This window comes from Apteryx rowi, unplaced genomic scaffold, assembly GCF_003343035.1.
Source record: "Apteryx rowi isolate R43461 unplaced genomic scaffold, aptRow1 scaffold_54, whole genome shotgun sequence".
Taxonomy (NCBI): domain Eukaryota; kingdom Metazoa; phylum Chordata; class Aves; order Apterygiformes; family Apterygidae; genus Apteryx; species Apteryx rowi.
Genome location: NW_020450805.1, coordinates 3,541,194 through 3,567,720, shown reverse-complemented (window position 1 = coordinate 3,567,720; position 26,527 = coordinate 3,541,194). Strand labels below are relative to the sequence as shown.

The 26,527-nt window shown below is 46.8% G+C and overlaps 1 protein-coding gene and 2 long non-coding RNA genes across 3 annotated transcripts; 2 read left to right on the top strand and 1 right to left on the bottom strand.

The window, feature by feature from the left end:
* Positions 1-1,065: 1,065 nt before the first annotated feature.
* Positions 1,066-12,460, bottom strand: LOC112973404. The gene is made up of 3 exons (XR_003255962.1): positions 12,334-12,460; positions 11,419-11,542; positions 1,066-1,195 (listed from the first exon to the last, which is right to left on the bottom strand). It is a non-coding gene; the product is annotated as an uncharacterized LOC112973404 (long non-coding RNA).
* A 421-nt stretch (positions 12,461-12,881) lies between these two features.
* On the top strand, positions 12,882-24,585 carry CCDC167 (coiled-coil domain containing 167). Its single transcript, XM_026081288.1, has 4 exons — positions 12,882-13,074; positions 20,499-20,593; positions 23,268-23,320; positions 23,740-24,585. The coding sequence occupies exons 1-4, from the start codon at positions 12,916-12,918 to the stop codon at positions 23,841-23,843; spliced, it is 411 nt and encodes a 136-aa protein (XP_025937073.1). The 5' UTR covers positions 12,882-12,915; the 3' UTR covers positions 23,844-24,585.
* LOC112973420 lies at positions 15,207-20,490 on the top strand. Its single transcript, XR_003255969.1, has 3 exons — positions 15,207-16,722; positions 17,368-17,501; positions 17,972-20,490. It is a non-coding gene; the product is annotated as an uncharacterized LOC112973420 (long non-coding RNA).
* Positions 24,586-26,527: the final 1,942 nt, after the last annotated feature.

Below are 26,527 nucleotides of genomic sequence, written 5' to 3'. Positions count from 1 at the left end.
GGGAGGTCCTAGCTGTGCCCCAGGCTCCTCCAGGGCAATGCATTTGGGGCTGGATGCTGGGGATTGCCCCCACAGCCGGGCTCAGCAGCATCCTCTGTGCACTCCTATGGATCTGTGCGCAGGAAACCCCAGGAGAAGAAAGGAGATCCCTCGCTGCAGTCCTTGTCTCTAATTCACTGTGAGCTCTGCTGCTGGCTGCAGCCTGAAGCAGGGGAATGGCATGTTTTTTTAGAGAAGGATCCAAASGATTTCCATCTGCAAATTTCCCCTCATGGGATGCAACCCACCTCACAGCAGCAGTGTGTCAGGAGGGAGTTCCTGTGTGGAAGAGCTATGGGAACCAATTCTTTCATGGTATTTCAGTGTCTTCAGTCCCCACCTGGTTCCTCCTTTAAAGGAAGTTACAGCAACTCTAACACATCAGAGACTGGTGCTCTGGCCCAAGGCCTCCTCACATTTCAGTGAGATACAGGCCAGTTTCTCGATAAAGGGCTCAAAAGAGCRTTCGCTAATATGTCTGTTGTTGGTAAAGCAGTGTGCCATAGCACGCTGGATTGCGTGTGAACCAAGGCAAAGCATTTCCCTCTGAGATAAGCAGCTGTGGTGAATGTGAACATAAAACACTGTGTGCTCTCCACCTGAGAGCAAAATATGGCTAAGCCATGTTTGTCTGTTTTAGCAGCAGCTGGTATACAAATTGTTTTTGTCTATTTGCTTCCCCTATTACTTTTAGACATCTCCTGTTTTATAACACCTCTCCAGCCTCTTCCAAGCCCCTGACAGCATCTCTGAAGCAGCATGCTTCATCTCATTTCAAGGACCGCCCACTGGAGGTTGAAGCTAAATAGTTTTACTTATCTCCTTCTCTTTCCAGGTTGTGAAATCTGGGAACAGTGGAGTCCTTTTGTAATGTCATTAAAATGCATTCAAATCCCACCTGCGTGTGCCACGCACAGTTCAAGTCCCAAATTAGAAAAGAAAATGCATGCCTTGTGCTGCAGCCTCTTTCCCCCAGCATTTGTCTTCCATGCTGTAGTCTCCCCACTGCCTGCAAATGCTGCACTCACAGCCAAGATGATGGCTGTAAGACGCAGCCTAGAGCAGCACAGCTAGTTGTATTTGGCCTCATCTTAGAGATGTACATGCTGTCCCAGTTTCAGAGCCATCAGAGGAGCATGGAGCAATCATATTCTTCCTGGAAAAGAAACAAGACCAGTCAGGGCAGCCACTATATTCCTAATCTGTGAGGCTGAAGAATCAGTTTCCCAGCTACTCTAGCTAGAAAAGACAGATGAGCTTTGGGGCCTTTAAACCTTTCCTCAGGTCTGAGGCAGAAGTAGAGAACATCAAGTTCTCCAGGTCATCGAGGACAGAATGGTGAAAATAGTACTGATTTTAACTTCTGTACACTAATCAGCCAGACAATCGGAGAGGAAAAGGCAATAAGGCTCTTAGCTTGCTGCACACAGCCACTGCCACTGCCGTCTGCAGAAGGAAAACTTGTAGCAAAGGGAACTCGCCTTTTACACGAGCATCCTGATGGTTGAGGTGTCACCCTTGAAACAAGCCACAGCATATCATACCATGCCTGAACTGCCTCCCAGCTGGGCTAAAAAGCCACCTGGACTGTGTCCACATGGCTCTGTCAGAGCAGCCTCTGATAAAGCCATGAAAAGGACAGGTAGCTCCTGCATCCCCCCAGCACAGCTACCTCCCAGGAGACTGCAGAAGCAGGGCAGGGGTGTGCAGACATGTTGCCTATACACAGGGCCCTGAGTGCTTGGGAGGATGTTCTCTGGCCATGCCCAAAGCTGCCAATGGGGTGAAATTCTTCTGTCCTTTATGTTTAATCCTTCAAACCAGAGTTTCACCTCCAGAGTTGATATCCAGAAGACATTTATCATAGCAAACCATGACAAGACCTTGTGGGCCAAGATAACCCTTTTGGGACACTGCTGGCCTTTCTGTGGTGTGGTGTCCCAGGCTAGATTGGCACAGCTATGTTGGGCCCAGACAAAGGCGATATAGTATCAGCCACAACCTTCCCAAGCATAAATTGCAGAGAATTAGCACCAAATAACTGAAAGAATTACAGCCTCTACATGGGCTCCCACCAGTCTTTAGACTGTGTTTAACCTGTATACATGCCTCCTGGGGGATCCCATATTTGAACACAATGTGGATGGGCTAAAAAAATTATACTGTCAACCCTGAAGCAATGCCATAGGGCTGCCTATAAGGGGAGAGCTGGAAGGGGCTCTCTGCAAGGGCAGAGCCCCTTTAAGCATCACATCTGAGTGTGGGTCCCAAATCTTGCTCCCACAGTCAGGACTGCTCTGGCTCAGGGAAGGGCAACAGTGCCCCAGCTCAGTCACAGCTGGTTGCCTGAGCCCAGCTCCCCCAAAGGGTCTGAAACACTGCTGACACTTTGTGCATCAGCAACATAGCCTTTGTGGTTCACCCAGAGCTGGTTCACTCCAGCAGGAAAGGGAATCTAATGCTCAGCACTGATTTTAGCAAGATGCATATCCTGGGAAGCACAGTCGGCAGTCTTGCTTAGTTAAAGGAGAGATGGGGGGCACTCCCCCACAGGCTGCTCTGACACTTCTGCTCCAAGGACTTGCAAAAGCTGAAGGGGGTGTGAAGACTCTCTGAAAAGAGGACAGCGTTGCATTGCCAGCAAGTAGAAGGACGTGGGACTGTGCACCTGGTGGAAACACAGCCTTTACTTGCTAGCAATTTCACAAAAAGTGTGTTCATGCTGTGTCAGAAGAATCCCATCAGCAATTGAAAGGGAGGATTTCAATCAGAAATCTATCACCTGTAAGGACTGCTTTTGGGGCTGAACTCAGAAAGCAACCTGCAATCTACTTTCTATTGCTGAGCAATAATGGGGCCAGCCCAGACAGAAAGCATGATGGAGAAAAAGTGAATAAGGCCCCCAAGCACTGGGGAGAGTGGAAACAATCGGAGCACTGACTACCGCAATATAGGCCAATGCCACTTCAACCTCCTCTGCAATAATGAGCCCCAGCTCTCTCTGCTCTCTCCATTTGCCTCACGACATTCAGCTAGTGAGCAAACATTTTCCTGACCACAGACTAGATTTAAAAACACTTTGGCTGCAGTTTATCTCAACAAATAGAGGACCAGGAGCTAGTCTGAGTGTGTGACTCTGCTCAGCTCTGCTGAAACACAGCTTGGTACACAGCTGCTTTTGGTCTCCCCGCAGGATTAGCGTCCAGAGTACTCACAACTTGATGGATAAGGTGCTTTCTGACCATTGCTCCATATAGTGCCTAAACCAGAGCCACGGCAAGTTGGTCAGGCTATTGCTGCCACTGACAAGAGGAAAGTCAAGGAAATATCTACAGGTGATTTGGGAAGGAGAGCAACAACTTAGTCACTGTGCACATCCCTCCTGTCACCAGATACAAGCAGTGAGTGTGGTTCTCCAAGGCTCTACCTCTCTGGCCTGGCCTTGACTCTCTCCCCACTCCTTCTCTCCTCCCAGGACTAGGCCAGCTCTGCTGTGACACCTCTACCAGCTGCCTACACTGCAGAGAAGCCCAGAGCTGCCTTTCAGTGTGTCAATTGGGGAGAGCATCACCACAGCTGGCTCTGCCCAGGCACTTTGAGATGAAGAGCCACATGCCAAAAGCTGCCTCACAGACAGACCCTTGCCCTAGAAGGAAGCTCAAAGGACACCACATCCAACACAGGACAACAACTCCCAGCTAGCACCTGCCAGCTTGGAAGAACATCTTTCTCAGGGTGCTGAAGTAGATGACTATTGTCTTTTACAATCAACTTTGTATTCAATGGAAATCCCCTGGAATTGATTAAATTCCCCAAATCCTTGTCCCAGTAGGTTCAGGGTTCTTTCCAGTGGCTTGGAAGGAAGAGAGGCCACAGTCAGTCTGGAGAAAGGCTGTAATGTATTTCAACTGAAATAACACAGGAATGGCTTCTTGGAGCCCAGAAGGATTTCTGGTGTCAAACCAAAAGGGACACAGACCAATTTAAGACTCTGGAGTGCCCCACGTGGGCAGGAAGTGGCATCCCGCTCTCCTCACTATGTGGCGCTCTTTCTCCATCCCCATTAGACACTGCACTTGCTGCTGGGTCCTCTTGAAGCCAGAGTACTGGTCTAGCTGGCCCCTTGATCTGGCCTGGTACCTCTGTTGTTCCTGAAAAGCTCTGGAAGGCCACAGTAACACCCCTGTGCAGGGAGGCAAAAGGGACTGTGAAATCTCAGAAAGTTTTATGTAACACTGGAACTGTTTCTCAGGCAGCTGTGTTTGTGCCATCTTTTTATATTTCAAGTCCATTCCAGTTCTTCTCTCTTTTTTTTTTTTTTTTTTTCCCCCAACAGTAGCAGCAGCAGTGTACTTAGCCTGGTAAATAATGCATACTGCTCTCGCTGCTATGCAGACAGACAAAGGCAGGTAGTGTATCAAAGAATAAAATTGTACAGCGAATTGCAGTGTAATAGCAGTAATTCAGTGCCCAGTGGGTGATCAGAGATTCAGAGAGTATCAGAGACCCATGCCCTCTGCTGACTGGCAAGGTAACTGGAGATACAGCACAGTGTTTGACCCTTGGATTGTTTCCAAGCTAAGTGGAGCCATAAAAAATTCAGGAGACCATGCTGTCTCCCAGCAAAATGGTTTGTGGGGTGGATAAATAGATGGATTTTGTGTCCATGCACACACAGTATATTTATGTGGACACATAGAGATAATCAAAGAAATACTGATCAAGACCCAGACTAGTTATATAACAGAATTGCCTGGGGAAGCTGGAGGTGTATCTGGGTTGTTTTTTATCCTCTGCTTCAGAAATGAAGGAAGTCTTCATTTCTGGACCCCAGCTCAGGAAATCTCAATTCATTTCACATGCAGGCTGGCGGCTAATGATGTGTGTGTGTGTGTGTGTGTGTGTGTGTCTGATTTCAGCTCTTTGGCTATCTCAGACTTGGGGGCATTCAGATTCCTTGCCAAGTTCCCATTTTGGGAGCATTTGCCTCCACCAATTACCCGAGAAGTCATTTGAGGAAGGAGAAATTATATCAGGAGAAACAATGTTATTTTCAGACTCCCTAGTAGACCCCTCGATCAGAGGCAGTGAGAAGCATTGAGCAGCATGTTCCCTTGGAGGTCAGTAGACACCTGGAAGGATATAATCACTGTCCTTCTACTTAAAGAATACAAACACATGCAGGGATGCAGAGGGCTGTTGCCTCCCATTTGCAGACATCTCAGAGTAGGAGCAAGCTCCTTTCTCCTGCCTGTTTGGAGGAGCCCCCAGCATCCTCCCATCGGCACAAGCCTCTGTCCCACCTTGCAGGGGAAAATAGAAACAGGCGGTCAGCAATATCTTCCCAGGAGCTCACCATTGCAAGGGGGCCTGCCCATAAGGCCCTGCAGTAAGCACCAATATAAGCAAGAGGGGGATCAAAGCAGGAGTGTGATTGGAAAGGACAGCACTTAGCGCTGTTACTATGCACTTTCTATTCAACAGCATCCTGTCATCTGGCAAACCACAGAATGCTTTACAGGGCAAGTCAGTCACAGGCCCTGCAGAAGGGGAAGGACACAGTCTGACTTCTCAGAGAGGTGTCTGAGCCAGGGAATATATTTACATGGCTGTCCTTTTTCATAACAAGTGACAGTTCTATTTGGATCAGCCAAGGCACTCAGCAGCCTTTTTGCCATATGACAGGCCTCTAGAAGAAACAGTGTAGTAAGAGGCACAGATTTGCCTTCTCCCCTCTCTGTCAGCAGTGCTACAAAATCCTAGAGCATTTCATTACTCTACCTGCACCTGGAGTCTTGTAGGACGAATACCCCGTAGGATCCTGATTGAAAACATGGGGCTTTTTATGAACAGTGGATCTGGCTCAGTTTCACCAACTGGGATGAAAGGAGTTCATAACCCTGGGACAAGGATCCGGAAAAATGCCACAATGAATGGGAATGTCAACAGGGAAACAGCAGACAATCAAGCACTGCCCCATTAACTCTTAAGGACTGCCAGGCAAGGGAGGCAAAACAGGTGAAAAGGAGGTGACTGGAGCCAGGAGCAGAGGCCGAGGGCATCAGATCACTGAGCCAGAAACCAGCTGCCCAGTGTGGGGTCAGAAATGCGATCCCAGCCTCTGCTGCCAACACAGATGCGTGGGTGAGCACTGCTTCAGCAAGCTAACCTTATGACTCTAAATCACTGCATCCCAGTTGCCTAGTAAGTACCTTCTGGCTCCAAGGAGCCCGTTCAAGGGGAAAAATCTCCAAGAAAGGGCTTAGGCTCTTCTGAATGTAGCTGTGGGCCCCAGTAAAACATGGTTATAAAGCCAGTCACCCTATTTTGAAGTGGCATGGAAGCCCAGGGAAGTCACCCCAAGAGACCCCACCCTCCCCCACACAGGTCAGAAGCAAATTCGTTCTGGGGAACTGTGATAGCCGTGCTTTTCCTCACCCAATACACACCAAGTATTAAAAGCAGGGCATACCATTGCACTCAGCCATGTCCACACAGCTCCTTGTGACTTCCCGGGCAGTCGGTGGGGCCCTGTGCTGTCTCTTTCCCACAGCTCCTGTCTCTGTGATGGATGCACCTCCACTAGACTGCAGAATAAGCTCAGCCCACAGGGTTGTGGCCCCGATAAGAGAACACTTCATAAAGCTGGTTAGGTTTCTCTCTCTGTTCTCAGATATTTACAAGGGAACCATCCCCACAATATATCTGAGTGGTTCATGCTCTACAATATATTTCTTTTTATAACTGTTCACCCTACTCTATAGATAGGAACTATGCCTACACAGCTTTTTAAGCACTTGAGGTGATGCCATATGCTCATGAGAGGCCAGGAATGCTTTCATAGAACAAATAATATAATTGACTGGGGCAGGCCTGGAAGAATGCCTCCAAACTGGCACCAGGCATAAGAAAATCTGGGCTGACTCGCCCTGGAGGAATGGGCAGAGACTAAAGTGGGGGGAATTCTCCAATTTTCCCTAATTCATTTATGTATATATGCAAATATGTACCCCAATTCCCAGGTTTGCAGAATGGGGTCCACCCTTTGGACCTTCAGATCCCTCTTGGAGCACATGTCTAAAGGCCTTTGTTTCTGTCCTCCCAGGTCCTCCAGACTAACACAGCGTGATTTGGAGTTCAGCATCATGCCACAGCAAAGCAAGATCTGTGACTGCACACTGTGTCTGCCTCTGTGAAAGGCAGGGCTCCATCTGTTCCCACTGAAATCACTGTCCTGTGAGGACAAGCCATGATCTTGCATAAGGCACACAACTCCACAGAGCCCTTCACATATGATCTAGGCATGTAGAACATGGGATTTTATCCAAACGAGATCTATCCATGAAAGCAGCCATCGGCCCTGGCTACAGAATTCCTTCTTGGCTGAACTGTGCACTTCAGTGATGCCAGTTTTGTCTCAAGGTAGGTTGTTCTGATTTTCATTTAATTAATTCCATAATCTCAAGCTGTTCCCAAAATCTGTATAGAGCCTGTCAAGGTGGGAGCAAAGAACATGATGCACACACATTGAAGATGCAGTCCGTTGCTTCTCTATATTTATCTTCCCAGAGGAAAAAAAAAACAACATCCAACAAGAGCATCTTTCATCTGTAGAAGTCTGATAGTGTTTTCTGTCACTCTTGTGTTCRCTGGTGGCATTTAAATCTGTAGTTGTCCCAGGTCTAGCTAGGGGCAGACATGACTGCATTGGAATTTGTGTCCTCTGGTCATCATCACAAAGATGCAATTTAATTCCTGCAGTTAGAGGGCAGGCACTGGGAGAAAAAAGGGAATGTATGTGTTGGTCCTATAGCAGGGAGATGGGGGGAAAACAAAACCCTTGACAACACAGGCAGCTTTAAGGACAAGTTATCTGCCCACTGTCTCAGTTCAACATGCCTTACAAGCCACTTATCAGGTGGCCTCCAGCTCCCCACCCTCCTGCTGCTCCATAGCTCAGATCTAGCTCAGTGCACCTCTTGACTTACCTTCTGCCCCTGGCATATTCAGCCCTTTCTTCCTCCAGAAAGCCAACACAGGACTTCTGCCCCAGCCCTGCTGACATTCCCTGCTTATTCCTGTATGCTGGGATTCGTTTCTGTCCCAGGGATCTCCCCTCCTTGGCCCTCACAGCAGCAAGACACTTCTCTCCATCTCTCACACAAGTGTCTGACCAGAGCACTGATGAGACAGTTCATGGAGCACAAGAGTCACTTCTGCCTGCTTTCACCTCTGCTTTCCCCTGCAGACAGCTTCTGTCTCCACACAGGGCAGTGATTTCCTTCCTTCTGTGATCCAGTGACTGGCTGCATTTGGTACAGCAGGGCTGGGATGGGAGAGGAAAGATGGGCTAAGCTGGAATCGTGCTACATTGGGGGCACTCTTTCTTGAAATGTCCCTGGAAGCTCCCCTCCGGTATCATGATTCATGAGGCATTGCCTGACAAGCTGAGAAAAAAGATGCTTGGGGGATGGAGGATGGCTACCCATGGTAGAAGGTGAGGGTTCAGGCCAACTGGATTCCATGCTAGCCCAGCTACGTACTCACTGTGGAGACTGGGCCAGATACTGCCTTGTTCTTTGCATCTATAAAATGAGATGTCCAGCCTGAGCTTCCTCTCAGACTTGTCAGAAGACTGATTCATTTATGTTTACAAAGTACAGCGAATCTTGCAAATGGGAAAGGGAAAAAGAGGTAGGAAGGTAGTAAATCAGGAGTGCCTGGGAACATGCTCTTGGACACATCCTGCAAACTAGCACAGAATGGCTCACATCCATATTATTAAACTCTCTTTACCTCCAGAACAGAGTGACCTCATGCAAAACCCTACTGAGAATGGTCCTTTGCCCATGATAGCTCCCAGGCTATCAGGCCTGGAAATTGTTTGGGACAGTCCTAGTGGGACTCAGTGAAAAACATGCCAAGGTGCATGCTGACACTTAACACAAATGATTGAGTTGCTGTTCTGGGAACATTCCCTGACATTGTTTAATTTGCTAGTAAAGACTTAATTACTAGCAAAGACCAAGTGCCTGTTCTAGTAAATTACCCTCCAAGTTAGCACTGCCCTGATAAAAATCAGCAAATGTCCCTAAACCTTCTTGAAAACTTTGATTCTTCAGCCCTCAGTCATTATCTTTCCATCTCCAGAACAATAGTGGAACAAATTATTAAATAATCAATTTGTTATCACCTAAAAGATAATCAGATGATAAGAAAAAGCCAGCAGAGAGAAAACCAAAACAAATCATGTAATTTAACTTTCTTTGCCACAGTAACTGAAATAGTGGAGAGAGCAGGTACAGCAAAACAAGCTATCTTGATAGTAAGGCTTTTTGAAACAATTCTGTATAATAACTTTTATGGGTATGCACTCTGAAAAGACCAGGAGGACATATTGAGATGGGTCCCAGGGATGCCTGACCACTTCTATCAAGGAGTTTCCTCAATGATTTAGATCACAGAATAAAGTATGTTTACTAAATACATTCCTGGCACCAAGTCTAGAAGACCTTGCAAGACTGAAGGCAGGACTGGAAATCAAATGATCTCGACAAGTTGGAGAATTGCTTCACAATCAGCCAGATAACATTCAGTAAGGACTAGTGCAAAATACTGCACTGAGAAGGAAAAAAAAAAAAAAAATGCACCAGTACAGAAATGGGGAGCAACTAGCTAGATAGCAGCACTGAGGAAATGGACTGAAGAGTTATAGAGACCATGAACTGAATATGAATTGACATTGTGAAGGTGTTGCATAAAAAGTTAAATTTAATTCTTGGCTGTATTACAAGGGTATACTGCATGTAAGACAAGGGAAGCACTTTCTTACTTCCTCCATACTCCCAAGGCCTTAGTTGGAAAAGCTTAGCCCAGATTTGGACTGGAGGAAACTAACAAACAGGTGTAGGAGGGGGGAAATGCATAGGGTTGAAAGATGGGGGTTTAGTCTAGAAGAGAGAAAACAGAAGGGGGGGCATAATAACAAACTTCAAATATGTAAGGTCGTTAGAAAGAAAATGCTGATCAATTGCTTCCCATGTCCCCTAAGAAAAGATGAGGATGTCACAAGTTTAATTACGTTATAAACAGGAGGGAAACCTTCCCACCTGTCAGTCAATGAGCAGTAGAACAGGTACCTAGGGTAGTGGTAGCATCCCCAGGATGTTTTAAGGGCAAGTAAGGCAAACACCTGCTTGGGTAGTGTCCACATATCTGACCCTGTCTCTGGGCATGTAGATGGACTAAGTGACCTTTGAATGTTCCTTTCAGCCTGATATTTATGTAATTTCTGTAGTCTCTAATGTCACTCCCTCACTCACTTTGTCTGCAGGGATGCTACCCCCATCTCAGTGGGAGATAGCCTAATCAGAGACCCTGAGCAGGGTCTCACCAGGGCCTTATTCAGTCTCATTACTGGTTGTGTTATTTGGCGTTCAACTGTAAGTCATCATAGCCAGTGCCCTCCTGTGTTAGACCATCCCATTCAAGTGCTTACTAAGTCTAAAAACTATTTCATTTTTTACCTTTTACCCTTCTTATGTGAAGAGTGTTCCAGAATCTGACTGCTCTCACAGCTAGAAACCTTCTGATTTCCAGCTTAAATATACTTGTGGCCAGTCAGCAGCCACTTGATATGGAGTAATTTTAATTCATATTCATGTCTTTAGATATTTAAAATTACAAAAGCTGATGTCATTGCATACAACCAACTTTCAGATCTGTTCTTCAGGATTCAGAAAGGAAAAGATTATAAATTTGCTAAGGAAAAGGCACAAGTTTCTTTTCTTCTTACATCAGCACAGAGAAGGCGACCTAAACAACATTACAAAGGAAACAAAGATGTAACACAGGAATGGCTTGAAGAGGTGCCAGTTCAGGGCAGAACCAGGAGATCCATGACTGGGTGAATGGCATATTGAGGTCATCAGTTTGATGGATCCAAAGGGCCAGCAGAAGCAACGCTTGAATTAAAAACTGCTGCTTGTAGTGGTGGGAGTAGTGGCTTGCCTGTGAGGAAGGAACCAGCTCCCCTTTTCTGTCTTCCCAAAATATGGGACAACAACAGTCACACTCATCTGCCATAATACGTGTGTGTCTCTATGTGGAGAAGTATGCATGTGAGAACTGACAGTCCTCCCCTGAATCAATACTCAGCTTTGTAGAGTAGAAATGATTTCTGCTGAATTGATGGCTATTTCATCCCATTGCAAACCATAACAGATGGGTTTTCTTCAGACCTCTGTGCATTTTAAAATTGTATTTACACTCACTAAGTTAGTCTTCTGTCTAAGAGGGAAAAAATAACAGTCTCCTGCTTCATTTTTTCCCTTCCCTGGTGCTGTGCTTTCCTGGGGCTGCTGGCTGAGTCCGACTCACCTCCTTTCTTCCTTTTGATTGTTTTCTGTTTCAAAAAAAGTTATCTGGTCCTCATCTTGGAGACAGGAGTTCAGGCTCCTTTGGATTCAGCAGAGTAAGCTCCATAACATAAGCAAGCACTGGACTGGGAAGTGGAGAGATATAGGTACTCTTCAGTTTCTCCACAGAGAAAAAGAGACTGATACTGCTACACCCCCCCCCCACACACACACCTCCTATAGTAAAAAATGTAATTTTTTTTAAAGAAAAGTGAAACACATAAATAAGGTATTATCACTCCTTCTAAGACGGACATCTGCAGTCCTGCCACCCTGGCAACATTGCAGTCAGCCAAGGGTATTTAGCCAAAAAGAAAATTCAATGTGTTTCTAATAAATGCTTCTGCTGCCCAATTTCCCATTTTTTATCAGCAAATCATTCTGCTGTTCTCTGTCATGTAGCAGTCATGTCCCACCTCAGAGACAGATGCATTTCAGTGGCATTTTTTTTTTTTTTTTAATACAAGATAGCAATGCTTCATAAAAAGCTTTCTGGGATCAGGACAAAAGCTGCCATGGGTACCTAACAGTATGCTTGGTATCTTGCAATGAACTGGCTAGCATGCACATATGACTAGCTCCTGGTAGATCAAATAGCTGGCTTTTCCTAGAGCTTCTTTAGCTTAAAGGTTTGGGAAGGAAGTCCCAAGAATAATCTAAAGTTCTCAATTGTTGTGGCATGCAACGAACAGTAGTCTCTTCTTTTTCAAAGAGATCATACTCTTTCTAGATGAGCCTCAACCCACAGCAATACAGGAGCAGGACTGGAACGGACTGAGCAATGCGAAAGTCCAAAATGGGATCTAGCTGGCTCCTCTGCGGGGGGAAAGTGACTGATCAGTCTGGATTTGCCCTCTGACAAACCCAGAGGGCATACCTTGCCAGACAGCAAACTGGCGACCAGCACCAGGACCTTCCCTGAGAGAGGAGGGTGCGGGGATCTTGAGGGATGGAAAGGCAGGACCAGGCTCAGCACTGAAAGGTCGCAATGGGACTTCGCTCCCTGCTGGTCCCTCTGCACCCCACATCCCCTTCCCCCCCCCCCCGTCACTAGAACCGGCAGAGCCAACTCCAGCCAGCACCGCCGAGCTGCGCCCCACTCTGCTCGCCACCGGCGACCCTGCCATACGTCCTAGGGCTGTTCTCATCTTCCCCGATATCCCCGCGGGGTCCCTAAACCGCAGCTGCCTGCCCCTCTGCCGTTTCCCGCCGAGGCCTGCACCCATTGCGTGCCTGCCCCCCCTTCCCTGCCGCCACCCCCAGGGCGGCCGGGTCGGGCCGGGCCGGGCCGGGGACAGGCCAGGCCGCGTTGCCCTCTCCGGGGCAGGCAAGTGGAGGCCAGGCCGGTGCCTGTCCGAGCCCCCGGTGCGCCAACATCGGCGTGGCGGGCACCGCCCCCAGGACCCTGCTGGGCCAACGGCCCTGCCCAAGGGCCGGGGCGCAAACGCCCCTCACAAAGATGGCGGCTGCCCGAGAGCCCAGCCCCTCACAAAGATGGCGGCGGCGGCGCGGACGTGGCCGCGGCCAGGCTGCGGGGAAGGCACCGTGCGCATGCGCGGCGCGTCCGGGGCCCGGCACTATGGGCAAGAAACGAGAGGGGCTGAGTGTGGCCTGGGAGGTGAGGTGGCCGTGGGGTGGCTCTGGGGTGGCCTTGCTCTGGGATGGGCTGGTTACGGGGTGGCTGTGGAGTGGGGTGATGTGGCTCTCGGGTGGACTGGTTATGGGGTGGCTGTGCATTGGGGTGAGGTGGCCGTGGCGTGGCCTTGCTGTGGGGTGGGGTGGCTCTAGGGTGGCCTTGCTCTGGGATGGGCTGGTTACGGGGTGGCCGTGCTCTGGGGGTCGGGTGGCTGTGGAGTGGGGTGGCCATGGGGCAGGGTGGCCGTGCCAGGCAGAAGTGTTTCTCTGGAGCAGCAGTGGGAAGGGGGCCGCCCGGCCGGTGCCTGCCCCCCAGGTGGGGCAGGGACGGGGCATGGGGCAGCGCTGCCCTCCTTCCCGCTCTGGCCTTGCTCCACGTCACCACGGTTGGGCGCAGCTGCTGTTTTCCTGTGTGAAGGCCCTGTGTGGGGCTCTGCTGGGACCAACCTTTGCTGGGCTCTCCTGCGTGCAGAAAGCACAGCGCTGAGCTTAACTGTGACCATGGCCATTATTTTGGTCTTATTAAAATTCCCTGTTCAGAGGCTGTGATGTGTTGATTTAATAAAGCATCTGTTAATCGGCAGAGTGCAATGCAGCCCTCACCTGTGAGAAATTGTCTGATATGAAACCAGGCACCACAAATCAGCCTGCTCTATGGTTGTTTCCCATCAGTAGCAGCTGCTCTCTAGCCTTGCTCAGAGACAGGTTTGCTTCCCTGGAGAAGTGCTGGGTTCTTAGTCCCAAACACTGAACTGAGCAATTCCCTTTGATGCTTTTGCAGAAGTTTTGAGAACATTAAGAGGCGCTTGCCCACAGTGACCTGTATGGAGAGGCAGTTCAGCAGGTGTTTCAGTGCAGGGTGTTGGAGTAAGCTCTTGCTGCTTGCTACCGCATCCACGCACAGCCCAGTCTTTGAGGGCTGTGATTAAATGAACAGTGTGGTGTGCTCAAGCTGTCTCTTGAGCAACTCTGCAATAGTAGGTAAACCAGTATGCAAGATGGAGGAGAGTGCCAATACATCACAAAAAGGAGAAAGGGAAAAGACTTACTTTTAAAAGTATGCCTTCCTTCTAAAACCATTTTTATTGCTACCCTTGGGTGTTTCATAATCTTCAGAGTGGCAGGAGGTCTGCTGTCATAGCAGTTAATTTGTATTGACAAATGGGGTACATTTGTTAAGGTCTCTCTGAAGCAGACTTCGTTCTGGCTCCTGCAGTGACCGGTGCTATCTTGACTGTTAAAGAGGTAGCAGGGGAGAGCCCACAGTTCAGGTCTGTGGGTTGTAAATGCTTTGGGGAGAACAAAAGTCAGAACCTTTCTAACAAATGGCAGAAATGGGGCAGAACCAATCCAATGAATCTTGTTGATTACCTCTCTGTCCCTAAGTCTTTCCAGTGAGCTTACACAAAACAGACAAATGCAACTGGGGCAGAAAGGCTGAGAAAAGGACCTGGGGCATGCTGTGTATGCTTCATGTGCTGCTAATGAAAAATGTGAGTGTCCTATTGTGCCATACGACTGGGAGTTCAGTTTATAGTAGTGTTATGCTCTACTTCATCTAGTTAGGCCTTCATTGGAGAAGACAGACATTTCTGGGCACTCTAACCTAAATGCAGCAGCCAAAAGGTGTCCAGGGGGGAGTGTTCTGACAGTCCAAGCTTCTCCTCAGTAAGCCTAGCAGAAAGAACTGAAATAATGAATTTTTAGTTGTTGTTTCTGGAGATGTGACAGCCAAGGTGAGATGAGATGTTACCTTCCAGAAAAAGAGGTGGTAAAAAGCATAAGCCCTTCTCTGAGATCTCCTGATCACAGAATGAAAAGGGACTGGTTTTAGTTGCCACAGAAAATTACTGAAAAATATTTGGGGACTTTTGTTATCTTTAGATTTTTGAAAGTTGTCATGATAGAACAAGCTGCTTTTGAAAGGACTGTAGAACTACTCATCTTGGGGGTGTTCTAGGTGAAAATTTAACCTCTGTACAAAATTACTACTAAAAGATAAAATCCTTTCGCTTGCAGTGAAGGGAAGATTACTGAATGGAAATTGGGGAGGAAGAAAACAAAATTACTTTAAGCCAGAGGAAGAGAAGTCTCTGTTTTAGGTATATCAAATGTCAGAATGCTTGACAACTATGATATTGATTTTATAATTTAAACTTTCTTTCAGTTCTTTATTACCTTCTGAGCTGTTATGATTGTAAAGAAAACTTTCCAAATGAGTCTTAATATGACATGATGCATGTCTATCTCTGAAAGGCCTAATCTACGCAGTGTCATGCTTGTTTAACTAAAGTCATGATGCTAAATGAATGCAATTTTCTACGTGGACGCTTATGTCTGTTTAAATCTGCATATCCATTTAGCTTGCACTTACAAATTACAGGTGCAATTAATATGACCTGGTTGAAACAGATATAAATGTGTCTCTGTAATATTGTGGTGGTTTAAACTCATGCCACTTTTGTATAGCTTTGTTGTCTTCTGACAAGTGGTCCCATTGACAATACTGAACTACCCAGAACTTCCTTGATGAAATCCATCAGGAGAATGAAATTAGGAAGACTCTGGTCAGTTCTGTGACAATGTAGGAAAAACTGGGAAGAGCTTAAAGAGTAACAAGGATGATCAAAGGTGTGAACAACTTGTGCAAGAAATGACTAAGTAGAGAATGTTCCTGTAAGCTTGAAAACAAATGACTGAAAGGGGATCTGATATAGGTCTATATTCTCTCTACACTACTTGTGATTTTAAACAAAAAATGAATGTTCATTGTCTCTTCAGTACAAAAATTAGGGCTATCAAATGAAACTAGCAGATGCAAACTCAAAGCAAACCTGTGCCATACCTGTGCAAACCTTCCCATAACTTGTGACTGTGATGTGAAACTCCTTGTCATGGGATGTTGTAGCCCTTAAAAATATACTTGGGCTTAGGCAGCACCTGAACATGTTAATGGAAGGAAAAAAATTGCGGGATTATTAAAGGCAAGGAGAACACCTTGTACTCAGGCAGTCCCTGACCTGCAAATGCTCAGTATGTATTTGGAGAAAGCATTGTTACATGTGTTGCCCAAGTCCTGTTTCTGACAGTGACTGATCAGTGTCTAGGCAAGAGTATTAAGAATAGGGGGAAAGGCGCATGTAGTCATTACTCAATAAAGCTGTTATAGAATTTTTCAAAACGCTGTGGATGGTGCTGTGTGGTCACATCTGTGTGACATCCTGCAATGCCTCTGATACAAGCTGAGACACAGAGTGCTAACTGGATAGGCTGTGAAGGAGAAGATGCAGGTGGGATCCAGCCCTCTCTCCTTTACCTAAACAGAGGGTTGATCTGCCGGATTTATCTTAGACTTTGCTGATTGATTATCTTCTATTCTGTAGTAGCTTGCCTGGCAAATATTTCCAAGCATGCTGTGGGCACAGCATTTATGAAATGACTTGTCAGTATGCAGAATGGTTCTACGAGCATGGTGAAATGGAAGTGAGTCCATTAAGCACAAGTTAGCATGTGATTTTAAACAAAACTCATCTCTGCTGGACTGATTTTAATAATCCAGACAAATTTGTGGATGCAAGAACCACTAATTTCCTTGTGAAAAGAACTGCTCAGGTGTACTGGCAGGTGACAGGTAAGCATGAGGAGACTTCTCAGTGAAGGTTTTTTTTTCTTTTTCTTTGCCCCCACCTCTTCAGTTGGCTTTGATCTGTTTTATGTGAGGGTCAGGAGATGAAAACATCATTACCTAACGCTGCTGGATGTCAACGTATGTGTGATATGGCTCTTTGCCAGCATCTTAATTAGGGAATTCATAAAAGCGGAGGGAGGATGCCAGTTCTTGAAAAGTGCTTTTAGTCTTTCTGCTGGAAAGAAAGCTTTTATTAATTCATTACAAAATGAATTAAAAGGGATCCAGCTCAACTCTGTAAGCAAAGCTCCCTCCCTCCCTCTGTACTAACCATTTTGGATGGTCCCAGCAAATGAGATTTGTAATAAACATATAAGTCAGTTTGGACTGAAACCCACTCTGTGTTTCTCTGGTTTGAAGAGGCCTCTAGATTTTGTGCAAATGTTGTCAGAATTCAGTGAAAATGATTCTGTGCCTAGTCATACCTTTTGGAGTAAGGGAGGCACCTGGCCTTAGATCACTGTGTGTGTACAAGGCTGCTGGGACTTGATTTTCCAGAGTGTTTCATGGAGAGCGGAAGGGCAGTTCTATATGCCCTGAACTGCTATCTGGATGTTAAGCACCTGTTACACTTCCTCCTTTTAATAGGCACTACCTAAAGATGTTGCTGTGAGTAAAGTCCTTTATCCCTGCTACAGAGTGAGCTGACCCTGAAGAGTTGTAGTATGAGCTTTCCACATGCTGCGCTTGAGCTCTGTCCCAAAGGAACATCTTCATGGAAAGTGTGTGTGTGTGCGCGGGGTGGGTGGGTAAGGAGAAGAGTTTGTTCTTCACAATTTATTCACAACTGTGCTGAGATTGCCACTAAAAAGATATGTTAATGTGAAGTGCAGTGATGGTTCAGCATCCTGCTAGAGAGCTCAGCTCTTCACTTTCATGCAGACCTCAGACAGGCCTAGGTTTGTACCCCAACTAACCTCTTAGTGCATTTGTTAGCATGAGGGAAAGGTTTCCATCCACAGTAAGCTCAGGTGTGCACCTGTATTTAGAACTGCTCTCTCTTGAAGAGCTGCCCCTGGGCATTTTGCTGAAGCTTTACAGGTTCCYTTGAGCTACAGCCGTACAGGCTGTGGGGCCCCTAGGAGATTCCTTGGCAGCCCTGAGAATAAGCAGCAGAATAATTCTCAGACAGGTTGCTCTGATTTCTCCTCTGTGTTTATTTTCTCTTTCTCTATTTCCTTTTGCCTTGCAGTGAAGAGTTGCTTGGATGGCTTAGCTGCTGAGAGACTCCTAGCATGCAGGAGCAGATCCCAAATCCCAAGTGAGGCAATGACACTGGCATATCAGGATACTGCTCTGCCCGTWGTTCGGGCTATTGTCTGGGGCTCTTCGTGTAGATAAACCACCTCCAGAAGGCAGATAGTGTTTTCTTAATTTGCAAGTAGGGAAACTGAGGCACAGTGAACGAAAAACATCTGGTAATCCTTTTGTATAACCCCCTTATGTCCCAGACCAGCCTGAAGAAAAGAAATAATGGGATGCCAGAGAGAAATGTTTTGTTCCTTCAGCAGTTAGTTCCTCCTTCCTTGCATTTGTTGTGATTATTTTCTGTCCCTTGTGTCCCCAGCTCAGCAAAGCTGATGGTGCATTCTAGGGCTTGTAGTTAGTTAGTGAATTACTGTTCTCTGGCAGGGGAGCCAAACTTTGGTTTTGATTTAAGGGCAGAAAAACAGCTGGAACTTTTAAAGTATTACGTGGAATCTGGAGGGTTTTAGTCAGCAGAAAGTAAGCATATTGGCAGAGCTGGGTAGAATATCCCCTTATTATGTCTCATGAAAGCATGGGCAGAGAGCGTACTATAGAGAGCGACTGCAAACTGAGTGGGAGACCCAGTTCTGGAGGAGAGGAGGAGGAATGCATTGACGTGGCTAATTTAGTGGTGGGACTGGCAGCTGACTAACCAAAGCTCTTGTTAAATTGTATTATTTAATATGATTTTTAAAAACTGTCCTGGAAAAGGCATGATGCTTTCTATAAGTTCACTGGCTAAGGAGGAGCCAGGTAACATGCTGAAGTACTTCTTGCTGTGTTTGTGAGGGTTTCCAACACATAAGGAAGCAGACATGCAGTCATTTGCAAATGGTAGGAACTGGTGATGGAGATAATCTGTTCAGGGGACTGAGCTTTGAGATTGATTGAATGAGCATGCCTCCTCCACTCTGCTGCACTTGGCCGTTAAATTAACTTGCTGATAAATGTGGTTGGAGCTGACTTGGGTGAAGTCCTTGGTTTACCCTGAAGCAGATTGGGTTGTGGTCAAATAATGCATCCTGCTGACACAGAATGATGAGCAGCTGGGGTGAGTAATATTCTTAACTGGCACAGCTGGATATGGAGGAAAACTATCTTCATCCTGAGTCAATGTGTTTCAGGTAACATGTTCCAAAAATATCCCCGTTCCCAGCCAGGCAAACCCAAGCGTTGCCAACCACAGACAACATCTCTTCCCTCTACCTTGGGTTTGGGGAATGTGACTTGGTACCAGTCCTTGGGCTCAGGGGAAGCTGGGTGGGTTCCTCTGGGGGTCTTGGGATCTCAGCAGCCTTGGCAGAGTTATATAATAAATAACAAATGACTTTAAAACTGCAGTCTAGCAAGATGCAAAGATTTGAGCCTTGTTTTATGTGCCCCCCCCCCCCCAGCTCTAATGTGATCCTTGCAGTGAGACAGTTCAGCTGGCTCAACTGCTCTTTGCAGTCTACCTTGCTCTCCCCTTTCCCTTTCCCATCCTGCTTATTTATAACTCTTGCCTGCTTTTTCTGAGTGTGTGTGCAATTGTGGATGAGCTGAGGACAGAGCTCATCCCCAAAGCAGTATGAATTAGGGATCAGGGCCTTTAATTTTGTTTCTTGTTTCACTGTTGCTGGGAATGTTCATGCTCTGGGCCATCTCAGGTTGATGTCCAGGCAGCTGGTGTGTCATTCCACCTAGTTGCTTTAACCAGGACCCTGCTGTCTCTTAGCTTCTGGCTTGTGAATGCTGCCACCATAGAGAGGCTGTGCTGCCAGCAACCTTGCTGGACTTGGCCTTGCTTGGCAAGCCAGACTCAGCAGGGGCATTGTGGTAAGTAGCTGAAAAGAGAGGTCATTGCCACCTCAGGACATCAGGGCCATTTTCTTCAGGCTGGGATGTTGTGTTCATATTATATGATTAGTCCCACTGTTTCCCTGCTGGAAGCAAGCCTAAAAGACAAAGTTTTCCTTGTGATGCCTACACTCTGGTTGCCAGACATAAAAGAGGAATGATTCCCAAGAGAACTGTTTGGCCACAGTACAATTCCCTCTTGTGCAAAGGCTCCCCACACCCAAGCAAGTAGATCAACTAGCCTGTGTTTATCCAGAATTACCCCCTCTCCATCCCACAGGAAAATACTCTAGTGTGTGTGTGGGGGGGGGGGGGTAACCTGCCAGGAAGACAGCCAGTTTCTCTCTGCTGTAGCAACATGTTGCTGCCAAAACTTGGTGCAGGCTGGAGGTGTGTAGGCAGGGTGGAGGCCGTGGTGAACATGTCTTAAGGATTTTGTGCAGAGTGCTGCAGTGACCTTTCTGTCCAGCTCAATGTTGTCTGTGTGTAGCTCAGGATCTTTCACCCTGCAGGCCTTGTAGATTTAGCTGTGGAGGTAGGAGGTGGAGTGGCTGGACTGTGATCTTTCCCTTCTGAGCAGGGGTGGATCCATATCAGCTAGTAGAAACAATGAGGGTGATTGATGTGTTTTTCAGATCGATGGGCTGGAGGAGAAGCTGGCACTCTGCAGACAGAGTATAGAAGAGGTGGATCTTAAACTGCGCAGGGAGAAGCTCAGCCCTGAAGGAAGGTATTGATGATCACCTCCTTTCAGAGCTATAGCTGTGCACTTCAGTTAGCTGCTGTCCCATTGTGGTACTCAGCAAGGGCTCCTGGATGGATTGGAATTTGTGTGGTTTCCCATGACAAAACTGTCTTCCTCCAACTTGGTGCTTAGTTGGGGAACTTACCTGTGTGAGAAGTTTAGTGATATATGGAGAGAGCTGATCTTACAGAGAGCCTCACTCAAACCTGCAGTGCACCCAGCCAGGCAGTGCATGGACCTCCCGGTTTATTTGCAGAACTAGCTCCAAGCCTGATAAGGAAACAGCTCTATAAGACAGGGAAAGGTTCCCTATGTGCTGCTACTCAAGCCTTGTGGGGGGCTGCCTAAGTTGAGACAGAGAAGATGGGTAGCAGCCACTACTCAAGGCCAAACCCAGACTGGGATGCATTTGGAAGAGGGCTGAGGGAAGTGACTCTTAACTCTGCCTGTGTTGCAAATATGCCTGGATGTAGGGATGCAATGATCCACTGCCTTTCCTTGGGAAAGGAAAGAGAGGCAATTCCCCTGACATCTGTTGCTGACATAGAAGAGGCAACTGTAGTCTTTTGAGCTGAGATTCAAGCAAGGACTTTAATCTGGACTTTTTCAGGAGACACAGGCAGAACCTGACATCTCTCTGGAGCGTGAAGCAATAGAGAAGTCTTCAATCCTTAACAGGGTGCAAAAGCCAGGGCTTTCCCCAACTGGAATCTCCAAGCTGATTCTCAAATCTGTGAGCCTGAGGACATGCCTTTCCTCCAGTCATCAACATCCTATTGCTCTGCTCCTAACAAAGAGTCTGGAAAGCTCAGTTGTAGACCCAGGAAGGGAGCGGTCTTGTTGGTCCCTGTTTTCTGCTCTACAGGAGCATGTCCTATAGAACTCATTTAGAAATGGCCCCAGCAGTGACTCACACACTGAGATTTTCCAGCCTCAATTTATGTTCTTTGCTCTCCCTTTCCCCTCTGTTATTTTGCTCTCCAACTGCCATGCCTTGAACCAGTGCATCACTCTCTTTTCTCCTCCTTTACTGGAATTTTATATCCCCATTCCTATTTGGACAGGGGCCTCTCTCCTTTCCCTCATCTCTGTAGCTCCACATCTCACCAATCCTTTACCTAGGCCTAAATTTGTCCCCTTGTGTTACTTTCTGGGCTCTTTGTCCACTGCTGAGGTGGCCAGCCAACCAGCCTCCTGTTGCAGTAACTTGACAGAATGGAACATACCCGTATGATTTCTCTGTGAAATGTTGGACCTAGAGCAGAGAATTAGGATTTGGGAATTCCTAGGGCATTTTCTGAATTTCACAACTTGCGTGCAGATGGAAAGAGAAATCCTACTGCCCTAATTCAAATTATTCCTAAACCATGGAAGAAAGTCCTTGTCCCCTGATCAGAATCATTGATCTAGTGAGTACTACACAAAGGAGAGCTCTGCTTTCCCATTTTGAAGTTCAATTATCATGTTTTCTTCCTTGCTTTCCCCACCACCCCAAAGCCCCCCCCCTCCTAGATTCCCAGTAAGCTGCCCACTTGTTCTCTGAGCTCAGAGTCCTTGAGTCCTGCACACTTCACCGTGTTTTTTTAATAAGGTCTCAGTTCCTGAGTTCCTAAGTTATCAAACTTTCTCCCCTTGACTTCAGAAGGCAAGTTTCTAAGTAGCAGCTCAGTGATGTTGGCAAATCTCTCTTCTCACTTCCTCCTGGCCTGCACTGTGCATTTCTTTTCCTGTGGTAGTCTCTAAGAGCCCTTCTTTCCTCTCCTGCTGCCAACGTATCCTGCTTTCCTGCTGCCTGTCACTTAACCAGCTGTATGCTTACGTTTGGATCTCTTTCTATTACAGTTTCTTGCTTTACCCCAAGGGGAACAACAAACGCTATTACACTTACTGCCTTCCCTGTAATACTACCATCTGCTCTGAACAGGGAGATAATTTGTTAGTGCATGTTTGTTTATATGTACACTGTCTGAAAGGAGTGACAGTGCCCTCATTGCTGTAATGGAAATGCTGCTTTCAGACAATTTGTTTTGCTTTTATATTTTAAACTGTGAATTAATTAATCATCTTGTGCAGTTGAAGACACAGGCTGGGTACGTGGTGGCATTGACCTGATTTACTTCTTATCCTGAATCTTCAGTCTAGTAACAGGTTGTTTAACTATTTTGTTACTGGGCCTGGGTTCAGGAATTTGTATAAATCAGGTATCCCTGAGAAAGGGATCTCAGCTTCAAAGGGTCAGAAGAGTTACAGTCTTTCAGCACAGAGCCAAGATATGCTGGAAGGGCAGGATCCAGCAGAAAGCATGTATGCACCATACCCTGTCCCATATCTACTGCAGAACTTCTTACTCCACCCAGGGGAACAGGATAGGGGGATCTCTGACTGACAGAGACCTTTCTAGCCTGCTTGCATACAGTGGCACTGTCCTGAAATGAGATACAACCTTTTCCTTCCCCAAAACTATGTCATTTAACTGCTGCATCTCTCCTCCTGCTCAGCTGGGGGTTTCTAAACTGTCATCTCTTTGCAATGAAGGGTGAGGGGCTCATTCTGCAAGCAACTATCCCTGCTGGTGGGGCAGAGTTTCTCTTCCATCATATAAGCAGAGAAATAGGCTGTGTTGTGCCTCATAGGTAATAAACTCCTCTTCTCATTACAGAAAGTCACTGGAGAGAGAGAGAAACTTACTAATGACCAAAGCTGACAACTATGGTAAGAGCTTCATTAAAAATGGTCCCTCTGGGCTGGATGGGATCAGTGCTGCAGCTTAGCTTCCTGTTCAAGCTCTTGCCACCTCTGACTTCTGCCTTTGAATTTGGGCTCAACCAAACAGGGCAAGGCTGAGGGAAATCTGGTCAGCATTTATAAAAGGAATCCAGATCCTCTGTATCCCTCTTGAGCTGGAAAAAAAAAATTAGGTATCAGCTGATGGAGGGGAGTGGGGCAGGGGTAAGAGGTCTTTCAGGTCTACTTCCTGCACAGCACTTCCCATAATTATCAGCTCTGCATACTGATCCCAAGAGAACAGCCCCTGGGTTAAGGTAGCCTTGTTCCTATAAGACAGCTTTGAAAGGAGAGGTGAAATTTCTTTGGTGCTGCAGCTACAAGCAAGGCTTTTGTTTGTTTCCCAGAAAAAGAACTGAGTGTGATTCGTAAGGAAAATCGCAAGAATGCTGCCCTTGCTGTGGCTATGGGCTTACTGATTGCTCTTATTTATGCCTGCTGGATGATGTGATTGCACTCCAGAATTCTCCCTGCTGACCAGATGGCTCTCCTGCAAGGAGTTCTTCCTTCTCTCACCAACGTGCCTCCCCGCCATGGGTGTGAACGAGCATTTCACATTGCTGTTCTTGTTTATCCTCCCCAAGCCTCGTTGCAGGGATGCTTTCTCTCCAGGAACTGAGGGGTTGGGAGGCAAACTAGAAATCAAAGCACACTTGCAATAAGAAAGGAGGTCAAGCAGGGTTCAAGGTGGAGCCCTCTTACCCAATATGCAGTCAAGACCCTCCTGGCTGATGCAGGAAAGCAGTACGTTCTCCCTTTTGAAGGCCTCTGGGTTGCAGACAAGTGCTCTCTGGGTCACCTTGTTGGTTGCTGTGCCTCAGCAATAAGCTGAGGAGACCAAGCTCTCTGGATCAAAAGGGAAACATGGCTGTTGTGCCCTCAAACACAAATACATCCCCTGAGCTGATGCTAAATAGAGATCCTCTCTTCCTCCACACAAACTTACAGGACCAGAGGAATCCTACCTCCACAAAATCAGATGGGAGGTGGGTATCTCTCTTTCTGCAAGCAGGTAGCAGCCAACTTGAGATCTTGGTGCTTGGACTTTGAAAGATCTGCCTACCTCTCATGTACATCAGAGCTTGTTAACCATTCTGTGCCTCCGAGAATCAGCATCTGTATAAAAGAGTTTGCTATCAACTCCCAGGTATGGAAGTGCCTCTGTAGGCTTTTAAATAAAGTAATTAAATCTAGTAGCTTCCAGCTTTTCCTTTTTGTCCCCTCCTCTCCCCTCCCACCCGTATTTTGTAACAGGCTTCTCAGTCACTGTTCTGCTCTGTTCTTGTCCTACCACTCCCTGCTGGCATGCAGTCCACCCCAGTAAGCCTAGAGAGGACTACTTGACATTCCTGGGTGGCAGCTCTCAGTAATGGGCTATTGGCTTATTGTGGCCTGGAATCTGCTTGAGCATTTGCTGTCACGTGTGCTTCCTTTGAGTGGAAAAGCAGCCTAGTGCAAGGCAGAGGAATGCCAAAGGCTGTAGACGGTGTCCTGCATTCCCTTCTCATTCTGATCTAGTAACATACAAAGGGGAGCCCTGAGGAAGCTCTTATTTGTCAGGAAAGCCTTTAAAAGAAAGGACTACCTTCAAAATTTAACTATGCAAGGCATTTTTCTCCCTGCACTAACACAAACTGCTGGCTAGGATTTTGTGGGAAACAAAGTAAACAAGCACCTTTGAGAACTAAAGGGGCTGTATTGATAATAGACAGCAAAAGCAGAAAAGTCAACACAAAATGATACATGGCCAATACATTGTGCAATTAATGTACGTAAACATTCCCTTCAGCAAGACCTTCCTCATCCCCCTTCCCAGCATGCTCCCTCCATATTCAACCTGCAGCAGGGAAGCAAGTAGCTTGGTGGCTCATGCTGCCTTCTTGAAAGGGAGTTGAGAGTTAAGGTTCAGTGCGTCAAAAAATAAAAGCAAATTAAAATTAAGAGGAGCTAGAGACAACAGGGCAAATAGGAAGCATCTGTTCATAAAAGCTAGCCTGCAGGAAAATTGGGTTTCTTTTATGCCCTCCAAGGCCTACACTTACCATGGTGTACTCCCTAGTTACCCTCCTGTCTGCCAGCCCAAAGGGGAGACCAAAGCCCTGAGCASAGGACAAAACATTTAGCAAAGGAGCCTGGTAAAGGGAACAGCTTGCTTTGCTGGCATTATAACAGCCTCAAGGCAGTCAGCAGAAGTGCCAAAACTCAAATTACTGATTTAAAAAGCCAACCGTACACAGGCCTGGAAACCACTCAGCTGGAGGTGCTTTCTTGCCCACTGGGAGAAGTTCCTCCCTGTCCCTCATGGAAGTGCCTTTGCTAAAACTGCCAGTGACAGGGTCTTGTCCTCTGAGGGGAAGGCCACAATCTCTCTCATGTTTTACCAGGGCTTGAGAGCACAGGGGGTTGCAGTTCAGTAACAGCACACAGTCCCACAACTGCTCGGGTAGACCTACTGGTGTTTGGGGATTAATAATTATCAAGGGAGAGAGGGGGAACTAAAAAAAAAAAACAAAAAACAAAAAACAACACTTCGGCCCACTTCACTACTTTTGGCTGGAGTTTGAACAGAAATATTCTGCGCACTATTCAGGGCTACCTATTTGTAACCTAACCTCCCACCAATGCCCAGCTTTGCCTCCTCCAGTTTCCATACACCAACAGACCATGCCAGCTTCTGTGCTGCTCCCCTAGCCAGGGTTTGTGGTTCTGCAGTGTTGAAGCCTGTATACAAGTTTCCCTAGTACAACGAACTGTAGCAGCTAAATTCATTTATGCCAAACAGTAGAGAACTAATGCACAGGTACATGGACAAAATTTGCTTGTGAAGACATGGAAGTGCTCCAGACTCAGAGAGCAGAGCCCACTCACATTGACAGGATGACATTCAGTGCATGTGGAGATTCAGCACAAAACCTATGCACAACATTGGGCCTTAGAGAGTGGAGGTGGGACTTTACAACATTCTGTCCTTGTTCTGGCCTCTTTGTGAGGGGTGCAATGCACCCRTGCACCTGTACTCCTGCAAGAGCCAAACTTTCCATGTCTCATTATACACAGCTTGTTCAAATCCTACATGTGGGGATGGGGAGAAAGAAATAAGAATCTAAACAACTGCTATAGTTTCTGGGAGAACTA